This window comes from Brachyistius frenatus, unplaced genomic scaffold (genome assembly GCF_029030835.1).
Source record: "Brachyistius frenatus isolate BFR_SWC_R1_liver_20210118 unplaced genomic scaffold, ASM2903083v1 Contig_197, whole genome shotgun sequence".
Classification (NCBI taxonomy): domain Eukaryota; kingdom Metazoa; phylum Chordata; class Actinopteri; family Embiotocidae; genus Brachyistius; species Brachyistius frenatus.
The window spans coordinates 57069-75346 of record NW_027210796.1 but is presented as its reverse complement, the minus strand read 5'-3'; the positions used below and the strand labels follow the sequence as shown (position 1 = coordinate 75346).

The 18278-nt window shown below is 40.0% G+C and overlaps 1 protein-coding gene across 1 annotated transcript; it reads left to right on the top strand.

Moving 5' to 3' along the window:
• Positions 1–13918: 13918 nt before the first annotated feature.
• Positions 13919–16351, top strand: hyal6 (hyaluronoglucosaminidase 6). Its single transcript, XM_069718715.1, has 3 exons — positions 13919–14854; positions 15314–15403; positions 15863–16351. Exons 1-3 carry the CDS (start codon positions 13919–13921, stop codon positions 16349–16351), a joined length of 1515 nt encoding a protein of 504 aa, XP_069574816.1.
• The last annotated feature ends 1927 nt before the right edge of the window (positions 16352–18278 follow it).

The window sequence follows — 18278 nt, the reverse complement described above, 5'->3', positions numbered from 1 at the left end:
ATGAAGCTAAAGTTAAAGACTGTTCTTTTCTTTTATCAACAAGTGTCTATGTGCCTTTGATCAGGGCCCCTGTCCCCTGTGGTGGAATGTAATTAAGTACATTTCCTCAAGTACTGTATACGTACAAATTTGAGGTATTTGTACTTTACTTGAGTATTTCCATCTTAACTTTATACTACTGTAAATGTTTTACTCCATTAAATTTGTCTGACAGGTTTAGTTATTAGATACTTTTGAGATTACGGTTTTTCATACCCTTTCTATCGAGTGAAAATCCTGTATCTCCAGATTTGGTGATTTTGAATTAGAATTCTTTGAGAAAATCAAGGATTAGACATTGCTTTATGGGCTAAGCAAATTCTTTGACTTTGACATTTAGAAAAAACAATCTTATTTGCTTCATAAAAATAATAACGATAATAATAATGTCTTATTTTAGGTGAAGCACTATGTATATTTAAAAAATGTCCCCTCGGGGATTAATAAAGTAAATACCTACCTACCTACCTATGTAACTCAAGTTGAGAAAAGTGCTATAGAAATACATTTTTTAATATTATGATTATCTTGTGTAAGTGGATGCACCTCTTACACAATGTCACCCACCTGCATGTACGCATTCATGAGCCAGGAAATGCACGAGACATTCTTCTGAGAGCTCATAGAGAGTAACACTGAAGGTAATCCATGTTGCCACAGGGTCTGTTACATTTCCACCAGAAGATGAATAGGTGTTGCTCACAAAATGTTTATCTATTACTTTTAAATAATCTGTAATAAAGGACTAGCCGAGAGATTTGTAATTGCTTTGTTAACTGCTCACAACGATCTGTTTCTGTGTTTGATGAATGACTACCACCAGTATTAAAGCTTACAAATAGCCAATCACATGGGCTCTATGCAGCCCACATATCGCGTGTTACACACAGGTATTAATATCATATTTCCAGAGATAACAATTCATAAAAGATTTCAAAATTACATTTTTGACAGGATAGCCCAAAATATATGAAAAAAAGAAAAGCAGTTGCATATTTAGCTCCAAATTATAAAGTAATAATATTTTTCAGGGTGCTCTTCCATCATGTAGACATTTTTAATTCAGTAAAGGATTTGTGTGCCTCTGCGTCACTCAAAATGACTTGAAATTCATTCAATTAGTTGAAAAAAGGCTTTGCTTCTCTGTGGCCTAACCTAGACTCTGTTCTCTGACTCACACTCACACTCACACTCACACTCACACTCACACTCACACTCACACTCACACTCACACTCTGCCAGTGTAATCTAATCAAAAGGGTGCTGATTACCATGATGGGTATCATCCTGTCTGTGGTGTTTCCTGTCCACATGTTCAGTCAAAGATTGGGCTATCCCACAATCAAGGCCACAAATGAATTAAAATCCTTCTAGTAGCTGTTGAGATGTATCAGGCTGGACCAAGGTGATGAACAAACACTTCTATAGACTCAGATTAAACAACACATAGAAGCTACAGACAATTTAAAGTACAGTCAGATAGCAAAGTAGCAGCAGACAAAGCAGATCAATACATACATAATGTTCCATTAATGTGTCCCTATTTTACACAGTTTTTTGTGACCAAACACATCCAGAGTAGGTTTGAATGGATTGCTCAGTTTTCAATCATTTTTTTATCTGAAGTTTTGAGTGTCTAAGTGGTGTCTGAACTAACAGTTGTGTCAGCAGCTTAATGCAGGTGCGAAGGAGGTCTGAAAGCTTGCGTGCTCGCTTTTTCGAGAGAAACACTTTTTAACTGATGACAAAGATTTATGGAAACCAGCCTTTCCCCTTATTCCTTCCAGCTTTGTCATCCAGCAATAACATCCATCTTCTCTGCTCAGCATTTCTAATATTTCTACAGCTGACAGGAACTGTTTTACTTCTATGTTCTGCATTATAAAACAAAGGTGCTGCTGCTGCTGCAGTTTGTCTGTGTGGTAGACCTGCACAGCAGCTTCACACAGATATCCCTGTCTAATCTGCGAATATATTAAGACACCTGCTGCTATCAGAAGAAAAAACAAAACTGCCCAGCAGTCTAACGCCCTTCTGTACTCCCTTCTGCAATGGTTCCAAATCCCTAGACCCCAGAACAAATACCAGGCTGGAGAGACTGCTGTTCATTTCCCGTTTCAAACTAAAAAAAATCAGGTTGATTCCATTTTATAACAATGTTTATTGTTGTAACCATAAAAACAAATTTCCTTGAACCTGAAGGAACAGCTTGTTTTAACCCAAATCATGATCTTTTCCCAAACCTAACCCAGGAGATGAAAAAGTCCCGGCATAAAATTATGTGAGGGACACATGAGCAGGAATTTGAAACTGATTCATCTGCGTTAAGAAAGTCAATCTTAAAAATCCGCTGAGGTCATAATTGTTGCACAAAAAAATTAAAACAGCCATTGAATTTTGATCACCAGAGCCCAAAAGGAACCTCTAAGTTTCTTGGAGCTTTCCCAGACATTAGTCACTAGAGGTCAAAGGTTTGGGGAACTTTTGGTGGATACACTATAAATAAAGGAAAAAAACACAACAGGAGTTATCCGAGATGCTGGCCTGGTATTTACTGACCCGAGTTCACTTTAAGAACAGAATCTGGCCAGACTCTGTCGTGGGTTGATAGAAACCATTAAAGCAGCCTTTAACCAATCGGCACTGACCACTATAATGCATGTTGTGCAAGTCGAAATGTATGCATAATTCTTTCCCTGGTCTCAATAACTTAATATTTGCTGTTCATATTGCTATAGCTGGCTCCACCACCGCTGGCATTATCGAAACTACAATTTAAAACAAATGCTGGACTGATTGGTCAGCCCATCAGAGTGGCTTAACAAATCTATGTGCAAACAGGGTTTCCAGAGTACAGCCACACCTTTTCAAATTGAACCTGTGAGCAATAGGTGGGCGGAGCCAGACTAGTGAGGAGCACTCATTTGTACAGATTCATTCTCAAGTGGAATTTATGAGTAGAAAAGGTGAACAACTGCTTGAAACAAGTAGTTACAACACATTTTTATAGTTAAAAGAATTTTATTTGCTTGACTTGTGACTTTGTATTTCCAAGACTTGGAATGACACTCTCAATTTTGCATATTCACCGATTGATATAGTTCAAAAGAGAGTTCAGTACGAGTGCAAAGTATTTGTTGGAACGTGTAACTTGCACTTCCCCATTTTTGTGCACACATTGCATGAATCTTAAAGAGAGATGAAACAGATAGGATCAGATATCAAAACTGAACATGATGGAATTGCTGTTTCACTAAAGAGTTGACAGGGCCTTTGAAAAAAAAAAAAAAAAAGGAAAGACAATGATGAAAGAATGATACTCTGCACATGTGTGTTAGCATAAAGAAACAAGGTGCAGCTAGTGGCTTTACAATCAATTGTGCCACATCTAAAATCAAAGTTTCAATCAGTCAGAAGGCCCTTTAAGGTGGAACATACACAGGCATGTCAGTATCTAATTAACTGGCAGCTGTAACACACACCATTATACTAATGGAAGAAAGTGAGGCCACATACATATCCTTACCTCAGCAGGTAATACTGTTCACTTGTTTCTCCAGGAAGTTCTTCAGATGAAGGAATGTACTGTGATTTGATCTGATGTGCGCTAATGTTTAGCTGTAAGCTACTCTAAAGTCAGTTTGAGGCGATACTGCGTGACAGCTGTTAGGAAGTTTGATGATAAAGTAAACTTGAGTGTTAAGGTTGTCTGTTTGTGTAGCTGTAATGTGATGTTTCTGGACATTTGTGTGGTGCTGATGCAGAGGTGAGGCTGTACAGACAGTCACTTTGTAATCTTACCCATGTTTTCTCAGCTGGAAGGATACAGATGGGAGAGAAGAATAATTGAGGCAGTGTCGGGAATCAGCCCCATAACTAACCCTGAAGACACTGATATCATGATGTCTGTATTGTTTTGGAATTTAGCAATTTGGTGATTGAGAGAAAAAAAAAAAAGAATAGATAGATTGTGATTCAATATTAAAATCTTTTTTTTGTACAATTTCTGCCAGATAAATATTTTTTCTCACCGTGTGGAGATGCATTTCAATCTTTCTGGCAAGAAACACAATAGTTCAATTATTCAAATGAATAATACATGTATCTCAATGTATCCTAATGCCTTCGGTGGTCTCTTCACTTCGATCAGCACATCAATATTATTCATTTGTTCAATACTAAAGACAGTAATAACTACCAAAAGGGTTAAGGTGTTTCCAGACCAAAAACCATGGTTTGGACAGAGATGTCCAGTCTCTACTCAGAGCTTGGGATGCTGCTTTCAGGACAGGTGACATGCTGGCCTACAGAAGTGCCCGGAGAGACCTGTAGAATGGAATCAGAGAAGCTAAGAGTAGTAAAATGCAGCACATTGAGGGATACTTTGAAAAAAGGTAAAGTCCTGGAGCATGTGTAGAGGAATTAAGTCCATAATGGACCACAAGAGCAAACACTTCACTGACCAACCATGACAGTGCACTCCCAAGCATCCTTAACCAGTTCTTTGCATGCTTCAACACACAGAACAGCAGAGTGAGAGCTCACAAGACTCTACCTGAGGAGGAGCAGGCATTCGTCCTGCAGCACCACCAATTCAGACCCACTCTAAAGAAAATAGATATCACCAAAGTGCCAGGACCAGGCTGTACATTGAGCTCACGTGCTGACCAGCTAGCAGTTTACTTCTTTAACCTGTCCCTACAACAGGCTGTAGTCCCACATGTCTCAAATCCACCACTGTCGTCCAGGTGCCCAAAGAGGCAGCAGTAAATAGCCTTAATGACTACTCCCCAGTTGCCCTGACCCCAGTCATTATAATGTGCTTTGAGAAGATTATACTAACCCACAGCAAGGACATCGTCCCCACAGATCTGGACAGCCGCCATTTTGCACATCGAGGGAACAGATCTACAGAGGATGTTGTCTCAATTTCACTTCTTACAGCCCTGCCCCACTTACAACATCCTACCACATATTGTATGTTAGGATGCTTTTTGTTGATTTCAGCTCTGCTTTCAATACAGTAATCATCCATAAATTGGTACACAAACTCATCAACTACACCCCTCACTCTGTTAATGGATTATAGACTCCCTTACTAACTGACTGAAGGTCAGGATGGGTAACCACACATCCTGAACACAGGTGCACAACAGGACTGTGTGCTCAGCCAAGTCCTCCGCACTCACTTCACCCACAACTGTACCCCCTTCTACTCCTCCGACACCACAGTGATGTTTGCTGGTGACACCGCTGTGGTGGGACTGATACCCAAAATTGAGGAGACCCACAATAGACAGGAGGTCCAGCATCTGACCGAGTAGTGTTCAGACAAAAAATCTGGTCTTGAACACCACGAAAACAAAGGAGATCAAGTTGGACTTTAGAAGGTCCTGTTAGGATATGGTGTTGTAACGGACCCAGATGCAGACACAGTAGGAAGATGTCTTTTATGACCCAGGAAGTCCTTTATTCTCTCCAAACACTGACACACAGTAGGCAGAGAAAACACAACATACAAGTCTGTACGAGGCCGGAGGCCAATGTTCAGTGAGGAGTCCAATCTCCTCTCCTCTCTACTCCTGAGCTGGAAGCTGGCTCCTTTGCGGATTGCGGCTGGCAGGCAGGCAGACAAGTACGTAGCATGGGCGTGGCTTCGCTGGTGAATCCCGAGGTTTCTACCAAGCCAGCGGCAGGCTGACGTAGCTTTGTGGGGAAATCCCGAGGTCCTCCACAAGCACAGCAGACAGGCAGGGTCACTGTGTGACATTCGAAGCTCGACACAGGATTGCCAAGGCTTCTCAGCTGATCTCTGAGGAGGATAGTACGAGGAACACGAAACAAAATAATAACAATAACAAACAGACAGGGAAATGACGCACACATGAGGAGAGGTGATCGGGGACACAAATAGAGGGAAACACACTAGGATCAGACAGGAATCCTCACAGGTCCGGGAAGATCATGCAACAGCCACTTCATATAAATGGAGGAGAAGGTGAACAGAGTCAACGAGATCACGTTCCTGGGAATCCACATTGCTCAAGGGCTAACATGGTCCCTCAACACTTCCCATCTGGTGAAGAAAACCCAGCAGAGGCTTCACTTCTTAAGCAAACTTTAAAAAGCTAGACTCCGCCCACCCGCTTGCAGTTGCTCCATTAATTGCACCGGCCTAATTTACATGTATACAGTATATCTATGCCAAACCTTACACATCCCTGATCAAGGAGAGGTAGTATTTTTAGTGTCTTACATTTTTTTGTCTCATAAAACCTTTTTTGGGGGGAAACATTTTTACCCCAAGTAAGTAGGAAATCGTTTCATTTCATAAATCACATAATATAATTTAATTAATCAATATATAATCTTTTTCCACAATAAAGGGTAAAATGTATTCCAGTCTGACTACTGTTACTTTCTGTTTGGTCCAGTAAATGAGGGTCCTATTGGTTGGGGAGGAGGGATCAAGCCAACAATAGTGGGGCATCTCTGCCCTGATGACGTCCATGGGACCTGACAGGCAGGGGGACCAAGACAGAGACATGATTCAACCGCTTATCTGATGGATAACATTTTCTGAAGTTTAAAACACCAACAGACTCAAAAATCATCCAACAGGAAGTCTTCATCTTCCGCAGTCAGCAGAGGAGAGGCAGGTATGTTATTTTCTCCAGAAAATTGTTGTCATTAGCTTTTACATATTTATTTTTTTTACCTCATCACACCAATTTCTATAGTTTCTATAGTCCCTGGTAATTGTGATGTGCTGCTAATGTTTGCGATCACTGATTTAAATTTATGGCTTGGGTTAGACAGAAAAACGTTTAACACAGACTGAAAGCCAGGCTGGTGGCAGTCTCAACAATTATGATTTTGTCAGCTTAAGTTAGCCAGACTCAGCTAATATTAACAGCCAAGCTCAGTAGTAAGTGGGTTGAAATCGCTCTCTCTGGACTTTCATGTTTCCAGGTAACTCTAACCTTTCTTTTAAATTTTATACTTACAATTGGAGGAACGATTTGATGGAAACACTCGACTAAACTAAAGCTTATTCCTACCCTTGCCTTACCTACAAGAGTGAATCAAAAAGTTACGAGACAGGGGTATAATCTTTATGAGTAAGTATTCCAATTTTCGTCACTTGATCAACAACAGCACCTGAGTTGCACACGTTCTTTTTTACCGATATCATATATTACCCAACGGTCGACCTGAAACTTGAATGGAGAGAGAAGTTTATGTCAAATCTTTGGGGAACAGAAAGAAGTGCACTGTTCACATCTTAAAACCTATTAATCCACACTCATGTTAAACATCTTTATGTCTAAAGTAAAAGTTGCAAAGAAAACTTCCTGAGCTCAAAAGTTTAAATTTACCACAAAGGAAAATATTGCACTTTCATTTGAAGATGAAGGTTTGTGTTTGTTTTTTGCGATCAGTACTGTATTTAGATTTACACTAACTTACAAATCGATTAAAAATCCACAGTAACACACTGTACAAAGCTTAAACAAAAAGAAACCTTTGAGATTACAGTAATAATACTGTGACAAAAACAACATCTACAGAGACATACAGAACACAGTTTATAAAGACAGAAATTGTTGAGAATACTCTAAGCTAATTATACCTACTGGAACTTATCCTAGCTGACTTTGGTCCATCTGAGGGCCAACACAAAAACACTGACAACCACTTACAATCACAGTCACACTTACGGCAGATTTAGAATCACAAATTAACCAAACAGGGACTATGGAAAGATGCCGGATTACCTGCAGAAGCCAGATGGATGGACACCCCGGTGTGAAAATCAAATGTAAAATTCAGGTTGTTGTTGTTGTTGCAAGAGAGAAGTATCTGAGCACTTTTGTTAATAAAACCATAAAATCCCATCTGGAAACTGTAGCAAAGAGGCCGCAGCATGAAAACCCACACATGAATATATTTAAGACACCAATAAAACCTGGAAACTAACGACATATAATCAGTGTGCGTCAAAGTGCTGTAGTATGAAGGCCTCATTAGGCTTCAAGTAAAAAAAAGTTTGTATGACATTTCAACAATGCAGCAAGCACTTGGTTTGAAACAGACTGAAACATAAACTGTATTGCAAATGTATATTGTATCTGTGTGTTTGAGGATACATGAGGTTTGCAATGATTGAATCCTGTTCTACAAGGGGAGAGTCGAGGTAAAGGGAATCGAAAATGCGCAATGCATTGTGGTACATTTAGGCACTGACAACAATGCTCCAAAAGCAGGAAAGCTCTGAAGAAAAAAATCTGTTTTCTTTTTCATTATAGCACACACTGAGGAATCCCTGCAATTGACTACATTTACCACCAGAAATGTGTCAACATCCACATAAAAAGCAGCAAATATTTCCTTTAATTTACTCTTAGCACATTTTTATTTATTTATTTTATTTGCAGACCGCTACCATGATCAATGATGTTAAATCAGCTCACTTATTTAAGTGAAATCAGCAGCCTGACTCAGAGTTTCTATGGTTTAAAAGCTCCCAACACACACACACACACACACACGCACGCACGCACGCACGCACACGCACACACACACACACACACACACACACACACACACACACACACACACACACACACACACACACACACACACACACACACACACACACACACACACACACACACACACTCAATGATGTGTGGTGTCCCTGTAAATGGGTAGTCACTCTGTCTCTGGTTGTTGGACATTAACGCTGGATCATTAACTGCTAATTCATGGCTAGCTTCATATTTTCCAGATTACACTATATCTGCTTGTCATGAATTAAACATACCTACTAAAAGTCATTTAGACCAGCCTGAGAGCCCAAACACATAACCACATCTGCACACACTTCTGCCAAAATACCACAGATAAAATCCAGCTAAAAAGCAAGCAAGAAAAAGTTTGACCACAATTTAGCAAGCTTAACAAATCATTAATTCTTCAGATCTCATCAAATGTTGCAGTAATGTGTATGGGGCTAAGGCCAAGTTTTAAAGCTGCTGTGTTTTTAGAGCCTTTCCAAAACCACAAAGACAAAAGCTTTAATTGTAGGGCTGGATTTAACAATGGGTTATCATGGACAGAATTGTTGGTATCCTTCCGTTAAAGAAATAAAAACCCACAATGGTCACTGAAATAACTTGAAACTCACAAAAATAATAATAAATAAAAATTTACTGAAAATTAACTAATGAAAATCAGACATTGCGTTTGAATTATGGTTCAACAGAATCATTTAAAAAAAACAAACTAATGAAAATGGCCATGACAAAAATGATGGTACCCCAATAAAAGATTGAAAATAATTTGACCATAGGGACATGTTAAACTAAGGTGTGTCCTCTAATTACCATCACAGGTGTCTTCAAACTTGTAATCAGTCAGTCTGCCTATTTAAAGGGTGAAAAGTAGTCACTGTGCTGTTTGGTATCATGGTGTGTACCACAATGAACATGGACCACAGAAAGCTAAGGAGAGTTGTCTCAGGACATTAGAAAGAAAATTATAGATTAATATTATTAAGGTCCACAGGACTGTAGCCAACCTCCCTGGACGTGGCCGCAAGAGGAAAATTGATGACAAATTGAAGAGACGGATAATACGAATGGTAACCAAAGACCCCAGAACAACTTCCAAAGAGATTAGAGGTGAATTCCAAGGTCAAGGTACATCACACCATCTGTCACAGTTTGAGCCAAAGTGGACTTCATGGAAGACGACCGAGGAGGACACCACTGTTGAAAACAAATCATAAAAAAGTGAGACTTGAATTTGCCAAAATGCATATTGACAAGCCACAAAGCTTCTGGGAGAATGTCCTTTGGAATAATGAGACAAAGCTGGAGCTTTTTGGCAAGTCACATCAGCTCTATTTTCACAGATGCAAAAATGAAGCATACAAAGAAAAGAACACTGGACCTACTGTGAAACATGGAGGAGGCTCGGTTATGTTCTGGGGTTGCTTTGCTGCATCTGGCACAGGGTGTCTTGAATCTGTGCAGGCTACAATGAAATCTCAAGACTATCAAGGCATTCTGGAGCGAAATGTGCTGCCCAGTGTCAGAAAGCTTGGTCTCAGTCACAGGTTATAGGTCCTCCAACAGGATAATGACCCAAAACACACAGCTAAAAACACCCAAGAATGGCTAAGAGCAAAACATTGGACTATTCTGAAGTGGCCTTCTATGAGCCCTGATCTAAATCCTATTCCTATCCCTATCTGTGGAAAGAGCTGAAACATGCAGTCTGGAGAAGGCACCCTTCAAACCTAAGACAGCTGGAGCAGTTTGCTCATGAGGAGTGGGGCAAAATACCTGTTGACAGGTGCAGAAGTCTCATTGAGAGTTACAGAAATCGCTTGATTGCAGTGATTGGCTCAAAAGGTTGTGCAACAAAATATTAAGTTAAGGGTACCATCATTTTTGTCTAGGCCATTTTCATTTGTTTATTTTTTTAAATGATTTTGTTGAACCACAATTTAAAAGAAATGTCTGATTTTCATTAGTTAATTTTCAGTACATTTTTATTTATTATTACTTTTGTCAGTTTCAAGTTATTTCAGTGACCATTGTGGGTTTTTCTTTCTTTAACGGAAGGGTACCAGCAATTTTGTCCACGTGTATAGGTGAGGGGTTCAGCACTCTATGAAAGACTGCGTTGGCAAGTAGTGCAACAATTTAAGAGTAATGTTCTTTAAAGAATCCTCACAAATAATTTGTGGGATGTCATAATCTACGATACATAATAGAAAATTAAAATAAAAAAATTAAAGATTTAAAGAATCTAGATAAATTCCTGTGCACAAGGGACAAGGCAGAGTAATATTGAATGGCTGTAATGACCAGCCCTCAAGCAGTACTGCATTAAAAACAGCCACAATTCTTTAGTGGAAATCACTGCATGGGCCCAGGAATGGACTGACGCAAAGTAGAAAACTGTCCTATGGTCTGAGGAATACAAATTTGAGAGGGAGGGAACCATGTATGCTGAATGATATATTCAGGTTTTGGAGCAATATATGCTGTCATCCAGACATCGTCTCTGTTAGGGAAGGCCTTGCTTATCTCAGCAAAATAATGCCAAACTGAATTCTGCACATATTACAACAGCATGACTCCATAGTAGATGAGTCCATTTTAGCCTGCCTGCAGTCCAGACCTGTAACCTATTGAAAGGATTTGTTTATCATGGAACAAAAAATACAACAAAGGAGATCCTAAACTTTTAAGCAGCTGAAATCCTATATTAGGCAAGATTGGGACATTTCATTTTTAAAACTCCAGAAACTCATCATGTCAGTGTTGTTAAAAGAGGTGATACAACACAGTGGTAAATATGCCCCTGTCCCAACTTTTTTGAAATGTGTTGCTCGCATCAAATTTAAAATGAGCATACATTTTTCCATACATGTTTCAACATCTGATGTCTTTGTTCTATTTTCAATTTCATATGGGTTTACATGATTTGCAAATGATCGCAATCCTTTTTTCCTTTCATTTTACACATCACCCCAACTTCTTTCAAAATGGGTTGTATGTAACTGTCCATCTCCCTTTAAATGTTTCTATAAGTACACCAAAAGCTACTTAAAACTTGAATCAACGTCCTTGTGTATGCACACATATTTGGTCAGTAAAGCTGACTCAGATTGGGACTTTTTGCCCAAAACATCCAGCTAACGTCAGTCTTTGAGCACAAGATAACGTAGAAAGCAAATGCATATATTAAGCTTGCAAACTGACCCACAGTCAGCTCAATAGCTCAACTCTGAATAATGAATGGAAATTGTTAACAAACTAGAGAACAAAATGCCCTAATGAGCAATAAATGGTTCACCCAACAAGGGTAAAGTATCATCTATCATGTTTACCTTTGTCACCAATCGAGTTAATTATATTAAAATACAAAAACATTAGTTAATGAGCACCAAACCCATTATAGAACAGAGGCTGGTGGGAATGCATTTAGTTGGTTATGCACCAAAGTAAGAATGGAATGATAATTTTAACCTGTCAATGGTGCTGGATGGAAAGTGATATCTCTTTTTTTTTTTTTTCAGAAAAGAATGTCGGAATCATTTTGCAGGTATAATAATGCCTTTCCATTAGTAGTTATAGTTGCTGAGACAATGATATCCATAGAGACATGCCATTAGTGTGGCTAAACATCACGAGGGTTCGCGCACTCTGGCAATTTATCCCCTGTCCTCATCTGGATCCAATTAGTTGAGTTCCGCTGTTTTTCACTATTTCGTTAAGTCAGTTTCAGACACAACATCAAACTGAGTCTCCTGTGTCAGTTTGGACTCAGACTTTGTGTTTGGGGGGCCTTTCTTGTGGTCCTGAGTCCCAGTGTTTCCAGAGGCTCCTGGGTTTCAGTGGTTTGGAGGACAGCTTTAGTGGCTTCACTGCAATGTTTGCTTTGGATCAGTCTCCCCAGAAAAACCACCCATCAGGAAGGATTATGAAACCGGTGTGAAACACACAGTCTGCTTTCATAAGATGAGCTATACATGAGAAAACTCTGATGAATTAAAGCCTTCTTAACATGTTTTAAAGAAAACATTTCGACAATTTATTTGGCAATATATCTCTGAATCTGACCCCTTCCACAGTCCTCGCCTCCAGCTCTCCACTTACTGATCCACATTCAAACTACTGTGATCATAAAATTCTCAAGCCTTTAAAAATGATCAGCTCCAGGCCAGTGCCTCCTAAGATGAATGAAAAATAGCAATGATTGGAGAATCCTCAGCCCACCAGTGGTTTCCCTTTTCCCTGCTTTGGTTACAATCCTGAGAAGAGAATGATGGGAGATTTTCCATGGCATCCTTGGAGGCAACCTCAGTGGCCATGTTTCCAAAGAGCCGGGTCACAATGTCTCTTCCCCAACTTTGGAAAAAGTGAAATATGAATTACTTGCATATGAGGGGGCGCCAAGAGCAATTAGAAGAGGAGGGTGTGGGGGGCTCTTACATAATAGCTAGAGGGAGGTTGAGAAGGAGGAGGGAAGGAAACAAGTCAAAGCTAAATTGAGACTAAACATGTCTTTTCCCACTGTATGTATACATCAGAATTCAGGTTTTCAGGCTTTGAAGATGGCGCTGCAAAGCAACATTAAAGATCTCCTTTTACACAAATTCATTGTGAAATGTTTTTCATGCTAAAACTACTGAAGAAAAAAAAACTGTTGTCAGTGTCAACTACCTTGACTTTCTGAGCTGAGATGAAATAGTTTTAAATATGTTGAAGATTTATTTTTGCAAGTTGACTTCCAATCCGCCTTTCCTATTTTTTTTTTTAATATATATCTTTTAATTTTTCTATATATGTCTTTATGAATCTAGCTGCCTTTATTAGAAAGTGACATCTGCATTTATAATTTCTTCACCGCCACCATAAGAGCTAATACGTGCATAATTTCCTTTTAACCTTAATCAACTGTGTTAAATTCAGAAAAGTGCAGTAGAAGTACTATGACACTATCTGATCAAATTTGCAAGAATTTTTTGTTTTAGTTGGTGTTAAACAATAAAATGAGGGAATGGTAAGCTTTTTCTGATCGTTCATTCTTTCCACATCGTTTCTGATTCTTTGAGATTTGCACTGACGTCCTTCCCATCACAGACCTGCTCTCTTTGAGAACAGGCTAGCTTTGTGTTTTGTTGTGTTGTGGAATTTGGAGCATTCACTTCAGTGATCATCACTCGTGTCCTTTCACAGGCCTGCCTGATTATCCCTGTTCACTGAAGCTCATAACGTATTTATTTTCGCTCAAAAAATGCAATATGTCTTTTCTCCCTGTGTAGGACCATTAATTGCTCCATGAGAAACCAAGGGCCATGGCGCTGATGGGGTTCCACCTCCTGCTGCTAGTCTTGTGGCTTGGCATTGGGGTAAAGCTCCATGTTGGGGGCGACCAGATGAAGCCGGCCCGGGCACCTCTGATCCCTAATCGGCCTTTTGTTGTTATTTGGAATGCTCCTACCGAGCCGTGCCGTCTTCGATTTAAGGTGAACCTGGACCTCAGCGTTTTCGACATTGTAGCAAACCTCAATGAAACCCTGAGTGGACCAAACGTGACCATATTTTACCACAGCCATCTGGGATACTACCCATACTACTCCAACACGGGGGATCCGATTAACGGGGGCCTGCCACAGAACCAGAGCATGTCCAAACACCTGAGCAAGGCACGGGCCGACATTGACAAGCTGATCCCCCACAAGGACTTTCGAGGCCTAGGTGTCATTGACTGGGAGAACTGGAGGCCTCAGTGGGTCCGAAACTGGGGCTCCAAAGACATTTATCGCAACAAATCCAAGGAACACATACGGAAACTTCATCCAAACTGGCCAGAGAGCAAAGTAGAGAAGGAAGCAAAGGAACATTTTGAGAGGGCTGGGCAAGCTTTCATGAACTTGACCTTGGCACTGGCTGAAAGTCGCAGGCCAAATGGGCTGTGGGGGTTTTACCTGTTCCCAGATTGTTACAACTACGGCTACAAGAGACACCCACAACGCTACACTGGGGAATGCCCCAACGTTGAACATGTTCGCAATGACCATTTAATGTGGCTCTGGAAGGAAAGCACGGTCCTCTACCCATCCATCTATCTGGACTATGAGCTGAAGTCCTCCTCCCACACCGTCAAGTTTGTCCACTACAGAGTGAAGGAAGCCATGAGGATCGCGTCTATTGCCCATACGGACTTCACATTGCCTGTGTTTGTCTACTCCAGACCATTCTACGCCTATACCTTTGTAGTTCTTTCAGAGGTACGCTCTCAGCTTTTTCAACAGATTAAGCAGAAAACCGGGGGTATCTGGTAGACAAATGATAAAGGTGCATACCACATAGTACAACATCCGTGGTTTGATTCTTAGGCGGTAGGCCTTTGTTGCATGTCGTTCCCTTCTCTGCCTCAGTTTTCTTTTTTTCTTCTGTATTGACTGTCAAATAAATGCAAAAACACCAAAAAGAATCAAACACCTGAACAAAATGAAAATGCTCACAAACCCCTACAATTGGCTGCTTGGTTAAAGCTATTCTCTTTTGATGTCAACATAGTCACACATTATGGATGGTTGTAGCCCTTAAGAGCATTTTTAGATTTTGAAATAAAGGAATGGAATGAGGAATTTGGATTCCAACATGTGTCATGAGACAATATAAACTATAAAGTTATAATTTGATTCCAGTTTTCTTGGCTAAACATACCTACCGTTTGGTTTAAGAGTGACCTGGTTCACACCATTGGTGAGAGCGCTGCCTTGGGAGCATCGGGTGTTGTCCTCTGGGGATCATCAGAATACTCTCGATCACAGGTAACAGTAAAAAGGACAACCAAAAATGTATGTCGAAGGTGGTGTGTTATAATAGTGCAAACTTGGTGTTTATTTGCAAATACGCAATAGAAACGTTGTTTTTTTTTTGTTTCAATAGGTTTCAATATTAAATTCAATAAAACAGACAGCTTTAATTTAATTTGAAATCAGATCAAAGAACAGCTGCAAGTTATGTTATAGCACCCCTCCCGTTTTTTTCTTTTTTCTACAGTTTCTTTAAGTAAACATCTGATTCATGTCATGTTACAATGAAAAACTTTAAATAAAATACAATGCCTGCAAAGTAGGAAACCAATAGCTGATGGTAGGGTGTGGAAAATCCTCAACAGAGAATTAAAGCAGAGACAATCTGGTTTATGGTTAAAAACAACAACAAACAAACATGAAGAGACACCACTATGATCTTTGATTGTGTGTTTTGTCGCCTTTGTCCTCCAGAGGAATTGCCTGACAGTGAAGAAGTACATTGACGGCCCTCTGGGACATTATGTAATCAATGTCACGTCGGCCGCTAAGCTGTGCAGCAAAGCACTGTGCAAGAAAAATGGGAGGTGTGTCCGCAAGAGCCTGGACTCAGGGGCTTACCTGCATCTCAACCCACGCTTCTTCCACATCCACCGCAACACCGCACCACGGGGACCGCACTTCCACGTCAGTGGTCACCTCAACCACCATGATATCCTGGACATGAAGCACAAGTTCACCTGTCAGTGCTACCAGGGCTGGACAGGAGTTTACTGTGAGATGCCTCAGGCTCTGCCCCTTTCCTCTCCTCCTCCCCCATCCCAGCCGGTCTTTCCACAGCCTCACCCCTGGGGGAACAGCCTGCTGGGAAATATCTTCCTCCTTCTAACGCTCCATTTCTCCTGTTTGTGCATCATCATGTTCCTGGCACTCTGTCTGATTATCAAGTGTCTCATACTTTAAATACCAAGATTAATTTTAGGACAAGAGGGCTGCTGTTAGTGTTAGCCAGACCTGAAGTGTGATGTGCTACAGTTCCTCTAATGTCTACTCGTTGAAGAAAACTGACTGTATTGAAATTAAAAGAAATACCTTCAATGTCGCCCTATGAATGTATAGTTCCCATTCTGATAATAATGTCTTACTGGCAAACTTGAGACTTTTTTTTGTTTTACCACAAAATTGTTCTTAATATAGAACAACCACAAAGGGTTCCTCACAAATGTTTGTAGCTAAGGTTACTAAAGATAGATTTACAAAGGCACGAAAGTTGTAACGTCATGTTTTTGACTAAATACACTGTGCAAGATATGTTTTAGAAGTTTGTGGTTTGACATGTCTACAATTTCTTTGCTCCAGTAAAACTATGGGATGACTTGAGGTGGTCCTGTATAACAATTCTGATGGAATTTATGGTAATAGTAGCAAACTTCAAATTAGCCAATGCATTTGGTGTTTAACAATCTAAATACAGTATCACCATACAAATGCTTAAGAATTTATATTTTACTCTCATCTTTCGGTGTTTTCTGGCTTCCTGCTTTTTGGCTTCTTTCTTGCTACTGCAGTTGATTGTGCCTTTGCGTTTTACTGTTTAAATTCTTAGCAAGAAGCTACAGAAATTATGGGAAAATGAGAGACTTCCTGTATCACATTGTCAGTCTCCGAGGGTGTTCAACTTGGCCATTAGCACCCCTCCTGGGTGATCGGATCACAAGTGGTCAGCTAAAGGGACAACAAATGTTTACCCAGTGTGAACGCACCCTGTAGATATCCAAGATGATCTGCTTCGCATACGTCCTCTGACCAAGCAGAAGAAATACTGAAGGCAGCTCTTGGTGCCACATTCCTTTGTTTGTATCTGACCTGGTACTCAATGTGTCACTGTCCGGTTACCGCAGGCAATAGTACTGGAAGATTTTTCTTCCACTCAAACAGTTCTTAACCCTCCCGTTGTCCTTGTGTCAAAATGACCCGCAGCTGTGTTCAACCAAGTTCTATTTTATTTTCATATTTTTTTTTTCATTGGTGACAAGTGATCATTCTGTAAAGGTTTCTTTACAGCCTCCTCACCAATGATCCAAAAAAAAAAAAAAAATATAGAAATAAAATAGGGTTAAACCTGAAGATCTTGGCGTGCTCTTCGGTAAAACAATTCTATGATTCTGCTGAGAGCAGTAGAACTACATACATACATACATACATACATACATACATACTACAGTAAGCAGAAGAGACTTACTTGCAAACGTGCAGCTATAAAGCAACTGTTTAGTGATGAAAAACACCAGTGCTATGCTTATTTTCACTAAAGCCTCCTCTGGGTTTACCTTTTTTTTCTTTAGTTTATCTTGTCTTGTCTAATTTCTGACACGTTGGATAAGTAAACTATTCCACAGCTGTGATCAGGCCCACAGCTGTGGAATAGTTCATTTATCCACCGCAGTGCAGAGCCCAACCCTCTCAAAACCACTGGAATAATTAAATAATCAGAGCCTGACAAATTAGGGCCTCATGCTTGAGGTTGTGAATTGCAACTCACTGAAGTAATTTCTGACAAGTACAAACATGGAATACGTCATACATTTCCAATAGACGGTAAATTGTAATGAAGCTCCAGAGAAAGATGTTTCATTTTGTTAAATGCGTCTTCTCCCGATTCTGCCTGCATTCTTGTGCTTATTTACTTAAATATTTACGTGATGTTTGTGTTCATTTGCATATAGATTCATTACACAGGATGCATAATGACATGTGTGAACAGGCTCTGTGACATGTGTGACCATGTCATTTGGAAAGTTGTACTTTGTGGGAAAAGTCTAATTTCAGGTAGACTTTCAGAAGGCAAAATATTTTATTAGCAGAAACACAGTTGGATTAAAGAAAAAAA

Bases quoted from the DNA above. Each gene is read 5' to 3' on its own strand.
- hyal6 (XM_069718715.1), top strand. From the start codon at position 13,919: ATGGCGCTGATGGGGTTCCACCTCCTGCTGCTAGTCTTGTGGCTTGGC. The intron at 14,855-15,313 runs GTACGCTCTCAG...GTTTGGTTTAAG, and splicing joins CCTTTGTAGTTCTTTCAGAG to AGTGACCTGGTTCACACCAT. The intron at 15,404-15,862 runs GTAACAGTAAAA...TTTGTCCTCCAG, and splicing joins CAGAATACTCTCGATCACAG to AGGAATTGCCTGACAGTGAA.